At 39.4% G+C, this 24,836-nt stretch overlaps 1 protein-coding gene across 5 annotated transcripts in view; it reads left to right on the forward strand.

The window, feature by feature from the left end:
* The first annotated feature begins 1,126 nt into the window (after positions 1-1,126).
* NEDD1 (NEDD1 gamma-tubulin ring complex targeting factor) overlaps positions 1,127-24,836 on the forward strand; it is a 68,819-nt gene continuing 45,109 nt past the window's right edge. For 2 of the 5 annotated variants that reach the window (XM_074226636.1, XM_074226638.1), the window contains exons 1-5: positions 1,413-1,669; positions 1,741-5,761; positions 10,655-10,749; positions 20,845-20,961; positions 22,803-22,943. In XM_074226636.1, coding sequence (XP_074082737.1) covers positions 5,536-5,761; positions 10,655-10,749; positions 20,845-20,961; positions 22,803-22,943 — 579 coding nt within the window. In that variant the 5' untranslated portion in view covers positions 1,413-1,669; positions 1,741-5,535. The other 3 variants (XM_074226640.1, XM_074226637.1, XM_074226639.1) reach the window with 3 other exon arrangements.

The following is a 24,836-nucleotide window of genomic DNA, read 5'->3' on the forward strand; positions in this document are numbered from 1 at the left end:
AGAGGTTTTTATACCCAAGCGCAGGGTGGCAGAGGTTTTTATACCCAAGCACGGGGTGGCAGAGGTTTTATACCCAAGCGCAGGGTGGCAGAGGTTTTTATAGCCAAGGGCGGGGTGGCAGGGGTTTTTATAGCCAAGGGCGGGGTGGCAGAGGTTTTTATACCCAAGCGCGGGGTGGCAGAGGTTTTATACCCAAGCGCGGGGTGGCAGAGGTTTTTATAGCCAAGGGCGGGGTGGCTGTCTTTTTTGCCTCTGGCATCCCAGAACTGGCAAGGATTGGCGAGGAGGCTGGACGTGTCCCGGGAGGAAGACCTTGTGTCACAAATGGTATTTTCTGACTCCTGGCTTTAGCCTTCTTTCTATACTTCCCACTGTCTCCATTTTCTCCACTCGGTTGTCATGGAGCCGGGCCCCGTCCCGGAGATAAAATACAGATGCCACGAGAGGGAGCACAGGACTGGCACAGATTCCCCAGAGAAGCAGCCCCTGGATGGGCACTGGGCGGGAAATTCAACATTCAAAGAGGCCAAAGTGAATGCTAGGCTTGGGGGGAAGGGAGAGGAAGGGGCGAAGGCCAAGGATGGGGCGGCACCAGCCGGGGGGCCTTTGGCTGGAGCTGGTGGACCCGGGGGGCCTGGTGTGGAGTGACTCCAGGAAGGCTCGTGCCAGCTCGAGCGGCTCCGTGTGCCCCGGGGCTTCAGGGCCAGCCGGGGGGCACGCCAAGGTTCAAGTGCGGATCCGTGAGGGCCATCCCGGGCGCCGGGCGGCTCTCCAGCGGGCGATTGTGGGGGTGGGGGTCCGGGAGGGAAGGGATGAGGGCTTGTAATGAGGCTGGGCTGCCCGGGGCCGGGGGGGATGCGAAGCCCGCCCCGGGCCCCGCCCCCGCCCCCGCCCCGGGCCCCGCCCCCGCCCCGGGCCCCGCCCCCCGCCCCGGGCCCCGCCTCCCGCCTCGGGCCCCGCCTCCCGCCCCGGGCCCCGCCTCCCGCCTTACGTCACGACGCCCCGCCCCAGCCCCGCGGCGCGCACGCGCCCCCTCCGAACCGAGGCCGCCGGCTCCGGGGAGGCGGGACTTCCGCTCCGCCAAGTTTTCAACCGGTTCGCGCGGGAGCCGGAAGTCGCGCTGCGGAGCGGGTTCCCGGGCCGCCGACCCCGTCGCCGGTTTCCTAACTCTCCCCCCCCCCCCCGCCCCCCCCGCCCGGCGGCGGACAGGTGAGGTCCCGGCGGGGGCGGGGCGTCCGCCTCCTCCGTCCGCGGGGCGGGGGGCGCAGCCGCGGGCCTGCCCTGCGCAGCCGCGGTCCCGGCCCCGCTCCCCTCCCCTCCCCCTCCCCGGGACCGCGCCGGGACAGTGGGGGAGGGGAGAGCCGGAGCGGCGGAGCCTGCCCGCCGCGCCCCCAGAGCCAGGGAGCTGGCGGGATGGGTGGCAGTGAGGAGCCGCCTACTGTGTGCACACAGGGATGATGAGTGGTATTGATTAGCAGCCTACTGCGTGCACACAGGGATGATGAGTGGTATTGATTAGCAGCCTACTGTGTACACAGTGATGATGAGTGGTATTGATTAGCAACCTACTGCGTGCACACAGGGATGATGGACGGCATTGATTAGCAGCCTACTGTGTACACAGTGATGATGAGTGGTATTGATTAACAACCTACCGTGTGCACACATAGTGATGATGAGTGGTATTGATTAGCAACCTACTGCGTGCACACAGGGATGATGGACGGCATTGATTAGCAGATGATGGGTGGCATTGATTAGCAAACCTACTGTGTGCACACATAATGACAATGGGCGGCATTGATTATCAACCTACTGTGGGCACACATAGTGATGATGGGTGGCATTGATTAGCAACCTACTGTGGGCACACATAGTGATGATGGGCGGCATTGATTAGCAATCCACTGTGTGCACACAGTGATGATGAGTGGTATTGATTAACAACCTACTGTGTGCACACAGTGATGATGGACAGCATTGATTAGCAGCCTACTGTGTACACAGTGATGATGAGTGGTATTGATTAGCAAACCTACTGTGTGCACACATAGTGATGATGGGTGGCATTGATTAGCAACCTACTGTGGGCACACATAGTGATGATGGGTGGCATTGATTAGCAAACCTACTGTGTGCACACATAGTCATGATGGGTGGCATTGATTAGCAACCTACTGTGGGCACACATAGTCATGATGGGCAGCATTGATTAGCAAACCTACTGTGTGCACACATAGTGATGATGGGTGGCATTGATTAACAACCTACTGTGTGGGGACATAGTATTGATGGGGAGCAATGATCAGTAGCCTACTGTGTGCGACACCAGAGTGATGATGGGCAGCAGTGAGGAGCCACCTACTGTGTGCACACATAGTGATGATGGGAGGCACTGATTAACAGCCCACTGTGTGTAACAATAGTAATGATGGACAACATTGATTAGCGGCCTACTGTGTGCAGCAATAGTAATGATGGACAGCATTGATTAGTGGCCTACTGTGTGCAGGCATAGTGATGATGGGCAGCGTTGATAATAGTGTATGTGGGCACCAGACCCAGCGAGGGAAATAGTAATGATAGGTAGCATTCATTAGTAGCCAACTGTGTGCAGGCACTGGACTCAGGCTCTGGAGATGATGACAACTAGCATTAAGTAACGGCCTACTGTGTGTTGGACACCAGACTGAGAGAGAGAGAGAGAGATAATAACGATAGGTAGCATTGAGCCTACTGTGTGCGGTCACCAAACTGAGTGATGGAGAAAGTAATGACGTGAGGCACTGATTAGCAACCTACTGTGTGCTGGACACTGTACCAAGAGATGACATAGTATTGATGGGGAGCATTGATTAGTAGCCTACTGTATGTGGGCATCAGACCCAGCGAGGGAGATAGTAACGAAGGGTAGCATTCATTCATAGCTTACTGTGTGTGGGCGCCAGACTGAGTGATGGAGACAGCAGTGATGTATAGCATTTATTAATAGCCTACTGTGTGCAGGGACTGGACTAAGTCCTGGGGTGGTGCTGGGGGCCCCTGAAGCAGGTGAGCACCTTTGTTCACCTGGAGCTCCAGAAGAGCTGTCCACACATCTGTAGACTGAGCAAGCTGTGGATTATCCCCGGGGGGCACCCGCATTGAGAGGGACCAGGAAAGGCTTCCTCTGCATCAGGGTGTTGAGCCACGTTGTCCAGAAAGGACCCGTTTTAAGACAAGTTTTGTTGGGCCGTGCGGCCTAGAAGACCTAAAAGGCTGCACACCCCTTACGGACGCTGGGTGGGCTAAGTCGGGAGAGCATTCTGGGCCTGGGTCTCCCTCCTCTAACAGATGAGTCCACTTGAGTGAGGTCGTGGACGTTACGTGACTTGGCAGAATAATGGGTTCATAGATCCAGAGCTGGAACCATCTAGTCCTAGTCCAGTTGCCTCATTTTCCAAATGGACTCTGTCCCAGAAAGGTAAATGGACTCAGGTCACGCAGGGACTCAGTAAGTGTCCAAGGCCGGGTTTGAACTCGGGTCTTTTTGCACCACCTAACTTCCCTCAAGTAACTGAACTTCTCTGGGCCTCAGTTTCCAGCTTTGTAAACTGTTACTTGATTTCATCCCTTGTCTCACATCCAGCTTGTACCAGAGGCAGGTCTTCCCATATCAGTGACTGTCCTTTTATCAACACGCAGCACTTCCTCCAGATTGAATTTTGGATATTTCAGAGCTTTCACGGTCTGGGTAGTCTGGGCACTTTCCCCCCTGAGCAAGATCCCTTCAGCAGAAGGGAAGGTCCTTTAAGACCGGGATGGTTTTTGTCTTCATATTCCCCGGTTCCTAGCACATAGTGGGACACTGGAGGTGCCCTCCTTCAAATCTGTTGAATTGAATCACAAGCCTTGCAGAGCTTCAGAAAAGGCCTGAATGAAGCCTTTCCCTCTTGGGCAAGGGTATGCCCACTGAAGTCCTGGGCTGATGCCCCCTGTTGGGAGCAACTCTGGCTCAATTCAACAATCCAATCAAGACTGGTTGCAAGGAACTGTAAACCCTAAGGAGCTAAGTCCTCCTCACCCCAGGCTGATGCTCCACGGTACAACCCTCATCTGACTCCCCTTCCCAGACCTGCATCTGCTGCCTCCCCGACGTGGCAGAGGCGATTGGTCCCTGGGCCTCCACAGCCCGGTGCCGCCTGCTTCAGAAGTTCTTTTCAGCATCTTTCCCCCCTCTACCCTCCAACTCCCTGTTTTTCTCTCAAAGTTAGTTTGTATTTATTCATATGTTGTATTTGTGTATCATCCGGCAGTGAGCTGACAAATGTTTAACAAACAACCCTCCCTCTTCAATATATGTGTAATGGCCTTTAAAGTTTAATCTGCATTATTAACATCACTTAGGAGTCCAGCAATGAACAGAACCACTAATCAGGCTCTAATTTATAGTGTTGGCCAGTTTCCAAGGTTCAGAGCGACACTGGGAATTTAACAGTGTCCGGCTGGTTTGAGCTGACTCCAGGGCACCCCTGGTGTCACCCCTCCTTCATGGGACTTAGCTCCTTGATGTTATGTCCCTTAGGGTTTACAGCTTGCAACCAGCCCTGAGTGAATTGTTGCATTAAGCCAGAGTTGTTCCAAACAGGAGGCATCAGACTAGGACTTTAGTGGGGATACCCTTCCAATAGACGTTCAGTTCAGGTACCGGACTAAGGGCCAGCAAGCCGAAGCTTGAAAAGAGCATGTGGTCCTTGTTCTCAGGGAGCCCTAGGACCATGGGTTTCAGGGATCTAAGAGACCTCAGAAATAATCTTATCCAATATCTGTATTTTAGAGAGGAAGAAGCAAGTACAGAGAGCAGAAGTTGACAGGATTACACGGGCAGCAGAACCTTTTACATGAGGCTCCTGCTTGTGGAAGGCTCACCTTCAAAACCTGTGTTTGACCCTTAGGTAGAAGCAAGTGACCACTAGGATTTTAGAGGGGATTCCCACTTAGTTATAGGTTCTTATCATGTATGAAGGGCCTATTATGTGCATGGTTCTAGGAGAGCAAAGATGAAATGGAGAAACGGTTCCTGCCTTCAAGAAGCTTACACTGCTTTGGAATCTCTTATATGTATATGTGAACCTGAGTCCCCGGTCTGAGAGACATAGATTTGAGGTGTGTATGAAAAGAAAAATGCATAGGGTTGTTTGAGTTAGTCACAGGCTGAGCTTCTGTGCTTTTTTGGCCTGGAAGAGAGCTCTGCCTGGGAGTCGGATGGTGGCCTAGCTGTAGGCTCCAGGACATTTCCCACATTCTAGCTCTGGGCCTCTTAAGTCCTAAACTTTCAGACCTTCAGTTTTATCTTCTGCATCAGGACATGGTTCTCACTACTACCTCATGGGCTTTTTAAAGACTCCAAAGAGATAATATATGTGATAGCACTCTGCAAATTGTAAAACTACGCAAATGTTAGGAGACATAATGATGATGGCTTCCTGGTATTCCTCTGTATTCTATCTAGTGGAGGTGTTGGGATAAGTGGGATCTGATTGCTATTGCACTTATATGGAGGGGAAACACCCATTCGGTTCACATCAGCTGCTTTATTCTAACATGCTTTTTATTCATTGTTTCACATTTTTTCTAGGTTCAATCATGCAAGAAGGCATTAGATTTGCCTCATCGGGGGACGATATTAAAATATGGGACTCGACCTCTATGGCTGTGGTGGAACAGTTCAACCCCCATTCATCATCCCTTGGAATTAGCTCTTTGTGTTGGAGTAGCAATAGTATCCTTTTCTTCATAACAGCATTGTGTTTTATTTGATGGTTGGGTTTTTTTTTTTTGCAGAAATAGAATAATTCAGAATATTAAGCCAGGTACTTGTTAAAGCCATCTATTTTGAGGGTATGGAGAATGTGGAAGATAAAGGAGGTGTAGGCTTAAAGCACTAAAGATGGGGTTAGCCTGGAGAAGACATAGTTTAAAATAGGATTTCTTTTCTGTTGTTTTTGTTTTTGTAAATTTATTTTTGAATATTATAATTTTTCCCCTAATCTCGCTTTCCTCCCCCTACCCCCCCACGGAAGGCAGTCTGTTCGTCTTTACATTGTTTCCATGCTATACACTGATGTAAATTGAATGTATTGAGAGAGAAATCATATCCTTAAGGAAAAAAAAATAAACTATAAGATATAGCAAAATTACATAATTAGATAACGTGATTTTTTTTTTTAAATTAAAGGTAATAGTCTTTGGTCTTTGTTCAAACTCCACAGTTCATTCTCTGGATACAGATGGCACTCTCCTTTGCAGACAGCCCAAAATTGTCCCTGACTGTTGCACTGATGAAATGAGCAGGTCCATCAAGGTTGATCATTAGCCCCATGTTGCTGTTAGGGTGTACAGTGTTACTCTGGTTCTGTTCATCTCACTCAGCATCAGTTCATACAAATCCCTCCAGGTTTCTCTACATTCCCATCCCTCCTGGTTTCTAATAGAACAATACTGTTCCATGACATACATATATCACAGTTAATTAAATCATTCCCCAGCTGATGGACATTCACTCAATTTCCAATTCTTTGCCACCACAAACAGGGCTGCTATGAATATTTTTGTACAAGTGATGTTTTTACCCTTTTTCATCATCTCTTCAGAGTATAGATCAGTAGTGGTATTGCTGGATCAAAGGGTATGTACATTTTTATTGCCCTTTGGGCATAATTCCAAATTGCTTTCCAGAAAGGTTGGATAAAATAGGATTTCTTAACTATTTTCATTGATATGATTCCCTTTAGCAAGTGAAGCTCTCCTTGAAATAAGAGTTGTTGCTAGATTCACAAGTAAAAGATGTTTTCTTGCAGTTGGGGTCTAGAGAAAATAAAGATGTAATTCCCCCCCCCCCCCACCTGAACTTCTGATTTAGAGGGAGAATATAGTAATTCTCTATATATTTGAAATGTCTTTGTGTGGAAGAAGGGTTAGTCACATTCTGGCACTAGAGGGGACAATTAAGACCAATAGATATAATTGTATTGAGGCAGTTTTGACTTAAGAACTTACTAACAGGGAGAACTGCCCCCCCCAAAAAAAACCAACCACAAAAAACCTTAAAAAGGATATCAGAAAGGAGAATTATACTTTCACCAGGGAGTAGAACTAGAAGATCTAAAGCCTTTTAAAACTCAGATTTTTCTTGCCTGGAAATTGGCAACATTTCGAACAGAATAATGAAGCATATGATAAAAGTTTGCCTCTGAAAGAGGTGTAAAGTTTCAAATTGTTCCATCCAACTACTCAGTTTAGAACTTTACTTTTCATCTTAGCTGTACACGAGAAACCTCACCTCTTAGAATGATGCCAAACACCAGCCTAAACCAGTCTATTAGACTTCAAAAGTCACATGATTTATCTCCTTTGTCTTAGCAGAAATAATTAGAATTAGTATGAGAATGTTTAGCAGTAGAAGGAACCCTAAAGATCTTTGAGTCCTTGTTTCTTCATTTTATTCTTTGAATTTTATATTTTTATTGCCTTCAATTCTGAATAAATTTTTCAATGTCCTGAGAGCCATCCCTTTTAGTAATGAGTAAAAAAAGGAAAGACAAAAGCAAAACTAAATTAACATATCACCGTAGTATATACACTATTTCACACCCATAGTTTTCTGCCATTTTGAAACAGCCAGGGAGAAGGGTATGTCAACACATGCGTGTATGCATGACCAAGCGTAGTCATTACATTCTGTTTTCTTTTGTTGTTTGTCCTTTCCATTTATACTATTGCACTCCTTGGTGTGTATTGTTTTTCTGGTTCTACTGATTTCATTATACATCAATTTATTAGAAGTCTTCCCATGTATCACCAAAACCTTCATATTCATGTTATTTGTAATGCAATGATATTTCATTCTATCTTCATGTTGTAATTTGGTTAGTCATTCCTGGATTTATGAAACTTCATTTTAAAGATGAGCAAAATGAGACCCAGAAAAGACTTAACCAAAGGTAATGGTAGAGTTGGAATTAGAAACCCCACTATTATGCATGGGTAAGATAGAAGGCAGAGTGAAGCTTTTAAATAAAGCATTTAATTTCCTCCTTTGCTTAATTATGGCAACAGGGACTTTGAAAATACAAGAGAAGCTAAAAAAAAATTGTCTGAGGTATTTAGAGGAGCCAAACTTTATAAAACTCTTTTTGTAACTTTTAACCTTAATATCTTTGATCTTAATGATAATGGAAAAATTGTAATTTCTTAAATCAGGAATTTTGCTTAGGTTTTAATTTCCCCATCCATTCAAGCACTATGTATCCTCTTGTGAGTAGTAGACATTTGGTGTTTGTTGGGAAGATTGAAATCAGAATATATTGTCTACAATTGTATGATAGAGTTGTCCTAAATTTTAATATACTTGTCTGGAAATACTGCTACAGGTAATTGGTTTCTTTTATAACCAATCTAACTTATTAAATGATTTGATGATACTATATTAAAGAAGTAGGGTCTTAACTGTAATACTGAATTAAGAAAACTTAATTCATTTTTATAAGCCTTTTGAATCTTTTTCAACTTCCAATGAAAAGTAATATTTTTTTATGACTTCAGGAATTTCTTAGCATTAGTTATTAATTTGTAATTAAAATGTCTATGTAAATGTAAAGTTAATTTTGTAAAAAACCTTAGGTGACCAAAAAAATCCCTACTACAGTGTTTCTACATCTGGTATCAAAAAAAATCTCATGTATACAATAAATGCATTATTATGTGAAGATTCTGTAGACAGATTTTGCCAAATAGATCTGAAATTATTTTCCTTGTTAATGGAGCATAAATTTGTAGCTAGAAGGGATAACAGAGTCAAAAGACTCAAGCCCCTTGTTTTCTACATGAAATGAGGGCCAGCTAAATAAGCTGGCAACAGAGCTAGTAAGCATCTAAGGCTGAGATTTCTGCCCAAGATTTTATTTTTATTGACTTAGGCAAGTTAAAGAAAAAAGTGTCTTTTTCATGTGTGTGTCTGTGTGTGTGTGTGTATGTCTAAATAGACATATAAATGCATGCATATATATATATATATATTTGTATACACAAGCTGTATATATATGGTCTTCTCTCAGTTGTCCTTTCTCTTTTATTCTATGGGAAAGGTTGGGATAAATAAAAGAATGAAAAGTGAAGGAGAAATAAAAATCGATCTTTCCAGGAATGTATTATTTGCCAAAAATGAAAATACTACGTATTCATTTAAGAAAAAATATTTTAATTTATGTAAATCACAAAGCAATGGCAGAACTTTTAATTACTTTATGCATGTCATTATGTGAATGAAAATACACATAATCTCCCAGTAATACAACTTGGATTTCTAGAGTACAAAGTAATCTTTTTTTCCCTCTTAGCTTCATCTAGATATAGTCTATGAATGTCCCCCTCTCCTAAAAGGAAAAATATTTTTAAGCTTATAAGGTTCTTTTATTGTTTGCAAGCAAAATAAAAATGCCTGTCTTAAGTTACACTTCAGATCTTATAGTTTTTGTTACTTGAGATTAAAAAAGTGCTTTACTAAGTATTTTTTTGCATTATTTTTTTTTTATCCCATTTTGTTAAGAAAAATTTAGGGTCAGGAGGCTGACTGCAGACACTCACAAACAGTGTGACCTTGGGCAAGTCACTTAATCCCATTGCCTTCCCCTTATTGCCCCCTCTCACCCCTCCAGAAAAAAAAACCAAGAAAGATTTAGTGATTCTTCTTTACATTAAAACTAAGTTGTTATAGTATTTACTGTAATTAGCATCCTTCCCATATTTTGTACCAGATTATTTAGATTCAAATTCTTAGCAGAGAACTGTGAAATGGTTTTGTTTTATTTAACCATTTTGGTGGAAGAAAAATAGGACAATAAAGTTTAGGAGACTTTATTTTGTTAATTGGCACGTGGCAACCAATCAGATAATTATTAAGGGTTTGCTTGAGTATTCCAGCACTGTGATAAGTGCCAGAATATTATCCAGAAAGAGACCAAAACTCCTAGGCAGCTTACTAGCTAACAGGGAAGACAACTGGCAAACAAATGGATACAAAGTGAGCTGAATAGAGAATCAATAGGGGATAATTAACAGAGGGAATGTCCCCAAATTAAGAGAAGTTGGGGGAAGGCTTCCTAAGAGAAAGTGGGATTTTAGTTGGGACTTCAAGGAAGCCAGTAGGCAGAGTGGATAGAGGACAGTTTTCCAGGCCTAGAGGACAGCCAAAGAGAATGTCTAAAGCAGAGAGATGAAGTATCCAGTTTTTGGAACAGCCAGGAGACCAGGGTGTGTCTTGTGCCCAAATTCATAGATGAGATGAGATATATTGTTGATATTAGTTGCTACAGCTTTTATGTTTACTGTGATATTTGAGAGAGAAAAGTTAAAATGGTGACTTTCCCTTAAAAAGAGGGTATGGGGAAATAGAATTATAAATGCTTCCAAATACTAGTGAAACCAGAAAGGATAGTGTTTACTGATACAAGTTTAAAAAGCACCAGTCTACCTATTTCTTTTAACATTCTTCCAAATTTAATAAAGTAGTGCTTTCGTTTTCAAGGTTTTGTTCCTGCTCTAAAACTACTTAGTTATAAATGTACTTTGAGTAGATTTTCATTTATTACTCAGTGTTCCATAACTGTTCATTTAGATAGTTTTTTGGTGACTGCGTCTGCCAGTGGTGATAAAATAGTCATTTCCAGTTGCAAGTGTAAACCAGTTCCACTTTTAGAGCTGGCAGAAGGAGTAAGTATTCCTGAATTTTTTCCTTTGGTTTTTACCTTGCTTCATTCCCTTAAGAAACTTGCACCTGATTTCAAATATAATTTGTGAGCTAGCTTATCATTCGTTACCTATAAGTTAAATAAAAAAAATATACTGCAACTTAATACCTCTTTATAAAGAGACTATTCCATAATAACAAGCATTGCCTCCTGACCTTTTATGCTGCCCAGTGACTGCCTTAGGAGGCTGAGCATGTCTGGGGTCTGTTTATATCTTTCTGAGTCCCAGATGATCTAATCAGATCAATCTTAGCTTTGGGAATTTAGCTCTTGTTTTGGTCTTGATTTCCCTCCAAGAGGCCTGTTCTTTCCCTTGATATCTTCACCTTGATGATAGTGGGAGGAAGATTGCACCTACCCTTTATGTTCAGCCCAACTTTGTTAAAAAAGAACAATATTCCAAAGGGATTTGTTAGTTGAAGTATCTTGTTTCTTTCTGATTTTATTTGGATTATAGAGTATGCTTTTAAGATAATACTGCCTTGCTTACTTTTATTGCTGTTATCTTTAGAATGCTATTATATCTATCTGCTTTATTGCTATTATCTTTAGAATACTATCATATCTATTTTAAAGCCCTTGGAATTACCATAATCCCTAGCCAGTGGGAAAAAGTTTCATCTGTTCAGGCATTTTTTCTTAATGGTACAATCCAGTTTGGCCTAGAGGTCAGTCAGCATTTTTGCTGTTGACCATTGTGGTAAACCATAGACTAGTTAGACTGATAGAGAGAACACTAATCTATCTTCTTGGCCACCTGTGCCAGAAGTTGATTGAAGGTGGGAGGACTAGAAGCAGAGGAGAAATCTCAGCTGCTAGTAGCTATAAAATTTATCATCACTGTTTTTGGAGAGATCTTTTTGTGGGCCATAGCCAATTAATGAGCTCTGTTATATTATATCTCTGCCATTTATTACCATTGGATCCCCATAATTCATCCATCAAACATTAGTTTAATTGTCAACCAGAAAAAAAAAGTGTGGTTTGGAATCAGGAAGTGCTGAACTTGGAGTTCGAAGGGGCTGTTTTACCTCTGACTTCATACCCTAAAATCTTGGTGACCCTGAGCCAGTCACTTAACTTTGATGCTCTTCAGATATTTCCATAGGGTTAAAATATAAAGGCCCCCCGAGGATATTACCAAGCATGGGAGATAAAACTGGTACATAGAATAGAATAGAAGGAAATACTTTTGAAAGGTACAAATAAACTGTCATTAGTCCTGTTAATGGAAAGCTATATGGTTCATTGGAGTGCTGTACCTCAAATCAGGAAGACCTGAGTTAAAAAAAAATCTGACCTCGACACTAATTGTGTGACCCTTTCTATGTGTTTGCCTTACTTTCCTCATTTGTAAAAAGGGGATGGTGATAATCTGTACCCCCAGGAGCATTAAATTGGGTACATCAAATAATAACTGTAAAGTGTGTGGCACATAGTAAAGTCTATAGAAATATTCATTATTATTATTGATTGCTGTTATGTTCTATTTTCTTTGTATTTCTTGACCTCTTTTTTCTTAATGTTTCCATCAACCAGTACTATATTTTAGGCACTTAGTGTCACTTTACTGGGCTACTGTAGTAGTGCCCTAACTGGCTTCCTTGTTTCCAGTGATTCTGGACTCCAATCTTTCTATCTAAACAGTCTTCCCTTTTTTGTGAGGTTTTTTTTGTTGTTGATTTTTTTTCTTTTTGCAAGACAATGGCGTTAAGTGACTTGCCCAAGGCCACACAGCTGGGTAATTATTAAGTGCTGAGGTCACATTTAAATTCAGGACCTCTTGATTCCAGGACCAGTGCTCTATCCATTGTTCCACCTAGCTGTCCCAGTCTTCCCATCTTTTTTTTTTTTGTTTGTTTGTTTTTTTTTTGCAAGGCAAATGGTATTAAGTGGCTTGCCCTAGGCCACACAGCTAGGTAATTATTAAGTGTCTGAGGCCTCATTTGAACCCAGGTACTTCTGACTCCAGGGCCGGTGCTTTATCCACTGTACCACCTAGCCGCCCCCAGTCTTCTCATCTTAATGGGCATCTGATCACATTTCCATTACCTGCAATTGCCTTCTGGATAAATTTGAAAATGCCTGACTTTCAAAACTTTATATAATTTGGGTCCAACCTTTCTGAGACTACTTTTCTTTGTGGACTCTGTTCCAACTATATTGGAGTACTTATTATATAAATTGGATATTTTATGTTTTCCTGCCTTTCTGCTCTTACCTCTTGAAAAAAGAGCCTGGAATGCTCTTCTCCATCTTTTTTGAAATGAGAATTATTCTCCAAAGGCAGCTTGAAGTACCAGTTTCTCTGTGAAGCCATATGAGATCTACCACAACTGATAATTTCCCCTCATTTATCCTCCAGCACTGGACCTTCTTATGCACTTAGTTTCTTATTTGTATCATGTTTGCTCACGTAGGTATAAAAGATACCTCATAGATTATAAATGACTTGAGGGCAAGGTCTTTATATTTATCTTTGTAGCTTTTCTGTTGCCTAGCACAGTGCATAACATTGAGTAGGTGCCAGATAAATGTTGGAATGAGAATTCCGAAGCAGATTGTTCATTTATAGCCAATTACTCTGTCTCATCCACATGAATAAATGTTTGAAAATTTTGAATCAATTAAAGCATTAAAATTAAGCAAATATTTAAAGACTTTATCTTTTAAAAGATAAACTGACTTTGAAAATTTTGATATTTTTATATGTTCAGTTGAATTATACTTGCAACCTGAATTTATTTAATCAGCTGCTTTATTTTTGCGTCCAAAAAAAAAACCCATTGCTTGAAAAATCTTGGAGGTACAGGATTTCAATTCTTAAAAATCCATTAATTGTGTTTCTTACCCACATTAATGAAACCACAAATAAAAACAATTCTTCTCTATTCTTTAGGATAAGCTAATTTATAAAGATGGATCTTGTGAAGTCACTTAGAAATTTAAAAAAAAATCAAAATCCAAAGATGTAAAACTTCTAAAAAAAATCACCTTTACCTGTCTTTTCTATAAAATTAAATTTCTTTTTTTTGTTTCTTAAGAAAAAAATTTATATGAAAATAGTAATATATGTTTTCAGCAATAATCAATTTCTGAAGTATGAAACATTAGGAATCATCTTGAGGTTCAAAACACTAAAATCATATCATGTCCTGGTGCTTTTAGAGTTAAAATTAAATTTCTGTTAATGTGTGCTGATTTGATTGTAACTTTCCAAAAGAGAGAGAGACAGAGACAGAGCCAGAGTTGGGGAGGGAGAGAGGAAAATTGAAATTAGACATGACACTCATCTTACTGTTTTGTTTAGAAAGAGATGGATTTTCTGCATAGTATTTGCAAACATATGACAGTTGATAGGTATTCTTTGACTCTAGAGGTTTATGAGTTCTATAACTCACAATTGTTTTGACCAGAAAACAAACTTTTTTTTAGTTAATGCCAGGCTCCTGGATTAGTTTTAGATGAAAAGAATAGCCTCTGAATGCCCATGTGGAAAGATGTCTTTTTCAATTATAGTAGATCTTAGTTACAATTCACCTTCAGTAGTTGGATCCTTAATGTAATAGACAAGGAAATTTTCCTTGACCTCTCAGCAGCCTCTTTTACCCCTTTCATCTTCCTGGATATTCCCTCTGGTTCTGTCCACCGGGTGATTTTTTTCCCCAGCTCCCTTTGCTGGGTCATCATCTATTGCGTAGTTCCGAAGAGTGAGTGCTCCATACAGCTCTGTCCCAAAGTCTCTTTTCTCTGTAAACTTTCCCTTGTTACTCTACTCACATGAGACCCCAAGGGCTCAATAACCATCTTTCTGTAAATGGCTCTGAAACCTTTTTATCTGTTCCACATCCCTTGTCTGAGCTCCAGTCCCCTAACCCCAGGGATTCTTGGATTCTCTTTCTCCGAGAAGTTTTATCTGAACCACAAACTCACCAAATCTAAAAGAAACATGTCTTCCACAAATGTACTTCATATTTATTTTGTATGTACTTCACATATACATATTGTCTGCCATGATGAAACATAAGTTCCTTCAAGGGAAATGCTATTTCATTTTTGTTTTTGTACAGGACCTGTCACATAGTAGTGTCTAGTTGATGCTTATTCTTATACTGGTTACTTTATAAATTCATCCTGCTTCCAAATTTTCCTGTTTCTGTTGAGGATACAAACATTTTTCCAGGTGCTCAGGTGTGTACCCTTAGAGTTGCCTTTTTGTCCCCCCTCTTTTATCTCTCTCTCTTCTTCCCTGCCTTTCAAAAACAGTTATCAGGTCATCTTGATTCTATCTCTTCAGCATCTCTCACCTCTGACCTTATCTTTTCACTTCTTGCTGTCATCCTTAATCAGACCCTTATCATTGTTTATCTGGATAATGTAATAGCCTCCTAATTAGTTTCCTTCTTTTCAATCTCCTCTCTCAGAAAGCCTTCCCTATGATGGCCAAAAAGATTCTAAGACATAAGTATCCTGTTACTTGCTTTCTTAAAAGCCTTCAGTGACTCCTATTATTTCTGGGATAAAAGCAAACTCATCCTGTCATTTGAGGTTTTCTGTAGTGTAGCTTCTTTATACCTTTTCAGCCTTGTTTCACATTGCTCTCTTTTATGTTTTCTACATTATAGCCCAAACCATTTAGCTGTTTTTAACATTCCTTCTCCTGTCACCTTACGTTGGCATAGGCCATCCCTTATAACTTAGTTGCTCTCCTTCATCTCTGCTCTTATCCTTCAAAGGTTAGCTCAGGTACCATCTGCCACAAAACTTGATTAATTTTTTTCCCTTGTCCCTTCTCTCAGTTTCTTCTGCTTGCTTCCTCTAAAATTACCTTGTATTTTATATACTTCCACATGTATGTTCCATCACTTCAGTAAATTGCTCCTTATGTGCATGTACTGTTTTTATTTTTGTCTTTTTTTATCTCTAGGGCCTAGCACACCTGTGTTGAATTAGAATGATCTTAGTTTGCATATTCCATGACCTTGTGTACAAGCCTGTGTAACACACTAACTCATCCAAAATATATACATATATATATATATGTATATATTTATCCAGAAACTGAGCAACCTCTTGCATTTCTTCCAAGTTTGAACTGCCTGACTTTCAGAAGACCTTATTGTAGGTTTAATTTGCAGAGATCACAGAATCATGGCAAAGACAGAAACTTAATTTTTACTATAAAAAGAGAGCTTTTCTTGATACTTTCAGACAACAAGAACACTTGTGATTAGTATAGTTTAGGCTTGTTCTAAGGTAGTTTGAGAATTTTAATAAGGTGCGTGCTTTAAAGATCCATAGTTGATTTGCTGTGTCCCTTCCATACCCTTGTATTCAAGAATTAGAGGCCAAAAAACTCATCACTTTGTAGACAGCCTTATGAACCATTTGATCTTAAACCAGATGAGTCCTTGGGCAGCACCTTTCTCACTGGACACCCACTCTGCTTTAGTGGGATTTGTTTGTGTTCCTCTGGTCAACATTTAAGTACCCAGAGCCTTTCTTTTTGCATGATGAGGATGTTCAGAGTAGAAGAATAATAGAGTAATTAATACTTGATGCTTATAGAGCACTTTACAGTTGAGAAAATGTTTTCTAAATAATACCTTGTTTGATCCTCAAATGACCTTGGGAAGTATATAGTGAAAATTAGGGTTATTAATTTTATACTTGAAGTACTTGGGTCTCAGTTTTCTCAGTGACTTACTCAGGGGTCACATGACTCCTAAGAATTGGAACTAGGATTCAAATTCCATGACCCATGTTCTTTCCATTATGCCTTTTTGCTTGACATAACTGACTGGTGAGTTGAACAGGCTGTTACAACCCTGATGGGAAATATTATTGGCAAAGACCTAATAAGACCATTTGAGAAAAGGATTTGAATCTGTCTGATGACATTTTAAGGTGGTCCCTTGCTTACCACAGGCACCTCTGTCCACTTTTTTTTGAGACAGAATCTCAGTTTGTCCTCTTTCCTTCTCACTGCCGCTCCCTCATTCTGCTCTCCCTTCTATCGACCTCCCTCTCTTTTCTTTCCCCTCCTGTTTGTATCTTCCCTTCAGCCTTCCCTTCTATACGTCCCTTATTCCCTTTTTCCTCCATTTTTCCTTTCTAATTCCCTATTAGGTAAGATAAATTTCTAAACCCGATTGACTGTATATGTCAATCCCTTTTTGAGCCAAATTCATTCCCCTTCTTTCCCTCCACTCTAATTGGTCCTTTACATTTCTTCATATATCATTTGTCCTATTCTGCCTCCCCTTTCCTCTTTTTCCAGTGCAATCCTTTTTATATTTTAATTTTTTATATCATTCCATCAAAATCAATTTATGGCCATACCTTCTAAGTATACTCCTTTTAATATAGATACAGTTATCAAGAATTACAAGTATCATCCTCCTTTGTAGAGATGTAACCAGTTTAATCTTAATTGAATATCAATTGTATAGCATTCTTTACCTTTTTATGTATCTCTTGAGTCTCATATTTGAAGTTTGAATATTTTGCTCTGGTCTTTTCGTAAGAAAAATTTAAAAGTCACCTATTTTGTTGAATATCTGTCTTTTCCCTCTGAAAGATTAGGTTCAGTTTTGCTTGGTAGTTGATTCTTGGTTGTAGTCCAAGTTCCTTTGCCCTGTAGACTATCATATTCCAGATCCTTTGATCCTTTAATCTTAATGCTGTTGAGTCCTTTGTAATCTGATGACTGTGGTTCCTTGGTACTTGAATTGTTTCTTTTGGTTGCCTGCAGTATTTTCTCCTTGACCTGATAATTCTGGAACTTGGCTATGATATTCTTTAGAGTTTTCATTTTAATTTCTCTTTCAGGAGGTGATTAATGGAATCTATCAATGATGATTTTATCCTCTAGTTCTTGGATATCAGGGAAGTTTTCCTTGATGATTTTCTTTCAAGAAAGATATTGAGGTTTTTCTTTTGATCGTGGCTTTCAGTTAGTCCAATAATCCTTAAATCATCTCTCCTGGATCTATTTTTCCAGATTAGTTGTTTTTCCAATGAGGTATTATATATATTTCCTTCTATTTTTTCATTTTTTTTTTTTTGATTTTTCTTGACTGATCTTTGCTGTCCACTTGCCTAGTTCTAGTTTTTAAGGAAATCTTTTATTCAGTTAACGTGAATATATTTTTCATTTGACAAATTGTATTTTTAGTTTTCTTTTTTCCATTTGGCCAATTATATTTTTAAAGGAGTTGCTTTCTTTAGTGAATTTTTTTCCATTTGGTTTTTTAAAGGGCTTTTTTTTTTAGGTTTTTGCAAGGCAAATGGGGTTAAGTGGCTTGCCCAAGGCCACACAGCTAGGTAATTATTAAGTGTCTGAGGCCAATTTGCATTTGCCCAATTGTATTTTTAAGAGTTGTTTTCATCAGTCAAATTTTGAACTTTCTTTTCTAAGCTGTTGAATTTTTCTTATATTTCTTTTACCATTTTTTCTATTTGATTTTTAAAATCTTTTTTGAGCTCTTCCAAAAGGTCTTCTTGGACTTGGGACCAATTCATGTTGCTGTCTGGTGCTTTACATATAGTCCTTTTTTCTCTGTCTTCTGGAATGGTGTTGTGAGCTTCCTTTTCATCATGGTAACTTTCTATGGTTAGGACTTTTCTGACTTTGTTACTCATTTTGAACTCTGCCCTTAGGCCACAGTGGGCACTGTCCCAAGTTTCTTTTATTTGAGGAGTGGGCCTGCTCACAGACATTAGTGGTTTGCTTTGCCCAACTTAATTGCACCAGCTGAACATGACTTCTGGCACTCTTAATTTGCTGTTACTAGTGTTGGAGCCCTCCCAGCTGACCTGCTGTGCTGTTGGCCTGTTGAACCAGAACCTGGGGCCTTGGTTGCTGGTCTTTGCTGTGACTGAGAGCCTTCCACTGGCTTCCTCTGCACCAACCTGCCCTGGTTTCTACTCCCTGCACTGTGCTCTGCTCCCTGCATTGGGCATCACTCCCCTTCACTTGAGTGAGGCAGTCCTTTCCTGAAGTCCTTTCAAGCTATATTAATCTAGAAAATGCTCCTTTCTCTCTCTGTGAGTTTCGTTGCTCCCAAATCTATTTAGAGGTTTGATTAATGTTCCTGAGAGAAGCTGGGGAAAGGTTAGGGAAGCTCCTGGCTTCTCTGTCATCTTCGCTCTTCCTCTGGCTGCTTTCCTTTGTGCCTTCTTTTTGGTCAAGCATCTGCTGTTGCATCTTGATTAGAAGATATTGATCTCAGGATCCTTAACCTATAAATAGCTTGATATTTGAATAGGTGTCTTTACTTACCATTAGACTCTCAAAGGTGTACCTTTTGGTAGTAAGCCTTATCCACTGAGGAAGTGATTTCAGTTAATTTTCAAGGCTTTTCTGACAGGCTGGAATGAATGCATTGCAACTTATGATGAGGATCTTCATGGACTCATTGGTACTTTCTTATTTATTTAGGATGTATTTTTTTTTTTTTTTGCAAGGCATTGGATTAAGTGACTTGCCTCAGGTCACACAGCTAAGTAAGTATTAAGTGTCTGAGACTGGATTTGAACTCAGATCTTCCTGACTACAGGGCTTGTGCTCTTATTCTTTGCCACCTAGCTACCCCAGGAATTTTCTTATTATAGTCAGAGGCAATTGAAAGTATGCTCATGGATATGTTGACATTCCCTTATTAGGCTTATGAGCATCTTCATTTCCTAAATCAAACAAGCAACTCAACTTTGTAAGGTACTCACCAATGTAGAAATGGGTTGTATTCCAAAGTTCACTAGTAAGTTGGTTGTATTTCCCTTTAACCCATTTTTATAAATGATGGTCAGGTACCCCGTCTAGCTCACAAAAAAGCTTTTTGAAGTACGATCCATGAATCTTGAGCCCTGAGGCCATCAGTGAGGTAGTAAGGGAATTCCTCCAGCATGGTGGCCTGAGCTTGGCACCTCTGGGAGGGCAAATGGAGGGCATGGGGAGATGGGGCAGGCACAAGTTTACTTTGGAGATTTCCATAAGTTGTCATAAAAAAACTCTGTTGCTCAGTGGAAAAGGAGTCTGTTTATAAATAGAGAACTACCTATAATAAATGATAATAATTTGGATTAGCAGAAGTGATCTATTGATTAACAAGGGGTTTCATTTTCCATGATATTTTAAGGGGAAAGAATTGTCTTTTATGACAAGATTTTAAGAATCTTCTCCTTGATTCCCTAGCTTGGCTGTGACCTATAGGTCACTGAAATGTCAGGACAACCTAAGAAGACTTAGCTGAAAATCTCTGGGGTCTGATGGATCATTAATATTTGATATATCATGATGCTCAGCTATCATTTGAAATTATATTATTGATAGCATATCAGTTTGGCCTAAATGAAATACACGATGAACTGTTAGGACCCCCTGCATTGTCCCTTTATCTATGTGTTCATTCTAAAAAATAGAACCAGGAAAATTGATTTGGAATCTGACAGACTCCAACTGGTTGAATAGAGAATTCCTTCCTCAGAACAATAGAGGCTATTGTTATATGTGTAGTTAATGTATGTTTGGAATCTAACTGCCAAAATATTCATCTTAATGCTGTTTTATTTTTTATCCAAATACATGTAAGAGATAGTTTTCAACATTCATTTTTTTTTTTTTTTGCAAGGCAGTGAAATTGCCTACGGTCTCACAGGTAATTATTTAAGTTACAGAGACTGGATTTGAACTCAGGTCCATCTGACTTCAGTATCAGTACTCTCTCTGCTGTGCCTCCCTACCTGTCCCTCAATATTAATTTTTGTAAAATTTTCTCCTTCCTTCTTCTCCAAGATAGCAAACAATATGATATAAGTTATATATGCACAATCATGTCAAACATACTTCTATATTAGTCATCACAGCCAAAATCTTGAGTTGACATTCTTGGTGTACTGAAGAGATCCCTCCCACCCCACCCCCTACCCCCCTAAAAGAGAGAACTTGATATTGGATTTATTTGCAAAAAATATAATTCTTTAATTGCTTGTTAATTTTTTAGTAGTTTGAATTTGTGAGTGTACTGTATTGAGGTTTTATTTTGTTTTTTCATAGCAAAAGCAGACATGTATAAACTTAAACTCTACGTCAATGTATCTGGTAAGCGGAGGCCTTGATGGCACTGTTAATATTTGGGATTTAAAATCAAAGAGAATTCATCGATCTCTTAAGGTAAGAAACTATTTTTATGTTAGTTTGCCAACCAGAATTCTCAGAAAAATTGTGGTTTTTTTCTATTAGCTGTTCAAACCAAGTTTTACTTTCTAAGAATTTTTAGCATTTAATCTGAAAGATGCTTCAGATTTTGTGATGCTCAATAAAAAAATAGATATTAAATCCTCTAGATACAAATCCCCTGTTTACTTTTCTCATTCCATTTTTAAAAGTTATAAATTATTGTTGCATTGAAGCCTATTTCCTCATATGTCTGTTTTAACCCTACAATGGAAACTTCATGTTTTGAATAAAATGAATCATCCCATCATTTTTTATTAAAGCATTATTTGGTGTCATCACCAAGTTAATAAAAAGGAAAAGAAAGAGCTCTTGGATAAATGAAAGAGGGAATAGTAATGCCAGTTGTTACTGGACCCAGCACATTATCAGAATCAGGATTTTGACTCAGATCCTTTAAAATACCGTTAATTGTTTTTTTACAATTAAACAAGAAACTTAGAGTGTAGGTTTTTTTTTATGTTTTGAGTTTCTAAAATTGATGAAAATCTATGTGAATACCTTTGGATAAATTTTTATTGTGGTTGTTTCATTTTGGAAATGAGGCAGAAGAGGATCTTATTGACCTTGATGTCATTGAGGCAGTTCAGTATAGTTAGAGAAATGAACATTACAGAAAGCTGAATGGTTTTCTCTCAGCTTAAATCATATCATTCAGATTATCTGTAATACTGGAACTGCTTTTGTAATTAGCACCATTTTGAGGGGAGATACCTGTAACTGAGATAGGAAGATCATCAGTTCTTTAGAATATATGTTGCCCTATTAGATAAAGTTTTTCCTAAAAGGGCAATATAAAATGCGAAGTGATAAAATCTAAGCATATTTAGTTATCTGCATTTATTGGAGAAAGGGAGGGAGAATAAGAGAGCATTCCCTGAATTGAAATTAGGATTATAGTCTCAGTTCTAAGTATATGCCCAGTTTTTTATGCAAGTCACTTAACTATTATGCCTCAGTTTCCATATTTGAAATAATGAAAATGCTTGTTTTTCATAAATAAAAGATGTTTGTATTGTATGTTTAAAAATTGAAATATTAAAATATTGAAATTGAAAAAATTGAAATATTAAAATAGTAATCCCACTTCCTTTCCTTCCTCTCTCCTCCCCTTACACTTATTTTTTTGTTTGAAATAGCAGCTATCCATTTGATTTAGAAAAAGAAAAAAAAAAGAGCAATGAGCTTTATAAGATACTCAGAAAAGCTTGCTGAACTAGATGCCATAGGTATATGAGGCCTAGCTTTCATCTTCTTAACTACTAGGGCCTCTCTTCCCACCCCATTAGCTTTTCCTTATTCATATTGTCTGCCTTAGTGGAATATAAACTTCTTAAAGGGAAGTGACTTATTTTCATGTTCATCTTCTTGTTGATTAGTGATATAAAATAATGGTTTTTATCCTTTATATTCATGCTAATCTGACCATTCCTAGCTATATGATAGTGAGTTGGTTTTGTATCACGAATGATCTCTGGTGCCCAATTACTCACACCTCTCTCTGTCTAAACCCTGAACTTTTTCCTGAACTGAAGGAAACGGACAATCCCAAGTGTATTATTAGATCTTCCCTTTCCCCCAGTCCTGTCTCTCCTTACTTGCGGTCCAAAGAAAACTCACTGTTGTATAGATATTACACTAACCTTTATATAATTTTTGCATAGAAGAGCAAATTGAAGTGAAAAATGATCTTTGCCAAAAAGGTAATGTAACAGTTCAAAGAATAGACTGTTGAAACAAATTTTAGGCATTGTTATATTGTAATTTATCTCTTTCAGGATCATAAAGATGAAGTAACTTGTGTAACATTTAATTGGAATGATTGCTACATTGCTTCTGGATCTATAAGTGGGGAAATTATTTTGCACAGCTTAACGACCAATTTATCCAGTACTCCCTTTGGTCATGGTAATGGCCAGGTATAGTATGGGCATTAATTACATTTTTATTTTAGTTTTGGATTATTGCACTTTAAATGCTGAAGGCAAACCAGAGTTAATTGAAATTGATGTTTTGACTTGTTTTAAAAATTTTATATTTCTTATTGAAAAAGTGGTAGTATTTAGAATTTTCAGATAACTCAACCCATTGATAATCTATATAAATATACTGTTCTTTTGGTTCAGTCATTTTTCAGTTGTGTAGTTTTCTTGGCAAAGATACTGGAGACCTTTGCCATTTCCTTGTCTGAAAGGAAATTGAAGCAAACAGGGTGAAATGACTTGTCCAGGGTCACAAATTCAGGAAAATGAGTCTTTCTGACTTTAGATCCAGCACTGTATCCACTGAGAACCTAGCTGCCAAAATATGCACTTACTGTTGGGCTGTTTTATCTGTTTCAATATAAGCATCAAAGTGTCCTGGGCATCTGGAGGTAGCATAGCTCTCCAAGATCTATCCCTTGATGCCAAAGTTTTACAGATCAAAAAACACTTGTTTTTAAGTTCTCCACAGAAATTGGTTTACTTTTTCTGATATATGGTGGCTAAAATTCTTTAAATGGTGCTTTGCCATATTCATTTGGTTATATTAAAATGTTGTGGGTTTTTTTGTTATTGTTTGTTTTGTAGTTATGTGGAGAAAATGGCTTGTGATGTGCATTTAGTCCCAACAGCACATTCCTAAGGATCATGGAGGATTCATACATCATAGAATTAGAAAATGTTAGAAGTCATTTAGTTAAATCCCTCCTATTTTACAGATGAAGAAACTGAGGCTAAAACAGGAACTGACCTAGGGTCTTGTAATTACTGATAGAAATGGCAGATTTTTTTTGTCCCCTGGGGACTTGCTTTTTAGTATTTAAAGTTAGTACTTTATTTTGCACAGTATACCAATTTATCCAGTACTCCCTTTGGTCCTCTGGATCTCCAGCCTCAAGGTCTACAGGTAACTCTTGGGGCTTAAAGGTAATAGGAGAACCTGGAAATTCTGGGCATAGTAAAGTGTGAACTCAAATCTATTTTTTTTGATGAGCCTGGAGGGATCAATGTGAGGTAAAGATGGAAAAGTGTGGTGGCTTCAGATTAGAATCTTAGATGATTCCTTTTGAACCTTGATCATCAGTCTTATGAGTTGCTTGAGAGGAGATCTAGAATTGTCTTCCTTTCTCTTTGTATCCTCGGTGATTAGCCCATTACTTTGCCCATAAATATTTTCATCCATTCCTCAGTGGGCAAGAGAAAGAAAGGAGGCTTTGATCAGAGGAGTGATATGATCAGGTGAGTATTTAAGCAAATCTGTCAGTGATGGGTTCAACACCTGATGTCATTAATTCAGTTCAATAGTGATTTAATTCAGTGCCTGCTTTCTGTGCTACTGTGTCCAAAATGAAATAATCCTTGTCCTTAAGAAGCTTAATTGTACCAAGGAAGACACCCAGGCAGTGAAATCACGGGGAGCTTATGTGTATTTTTATAGCTCCATAAATACAAGTTAACTTGAGAATGGGGCAACTGTTGGTGCTTGAGGAGAAGAGGAGAGGCTTTGCCTAGGAGGTGGTACCTGCAGTTAAAGGTGGGAAAGCCGGTGCAAAGGTGCAATGGAAACCTTTATTAAGTCCCTATTATGTGCTTCTAAGAGAACAGTGACTAGAAGTCTTGGAGGAAAGAATGTCCAAGAGGAGGGAGCAAGTGGTACCACAACAGTGTCAGAAAACCCCAGAAAGCTCATGGAGGATAAGGACTGAGAAAAGGACTTAGAAATCAAGAAATGATTGACAAACTTGGAGAGAGACTTTTCATGTGAATGGGGCATTGAAGTCAGACTGCAAGGGATTGAGTTGTGAGTGGGAGATGGAAAGGTGAAGACAA

The sequence above is a fragment of the Macrotis lagotis genome, chromosome 2 (assembly GCF_037893015.1).
Source record: "Macrotis lagotis isolate mMagLag1 chromosome 2, bilby.v1.9.chrom.fasta, whole genome shotgun sequence".
NCBI classification, from domain to species: domain Eukaryota; kingdom Metazoa; phylum Chordata; class Mammalia; order Peramelemorphia; family Peramelidae; genus Macrotis; species Macrotis lagotis.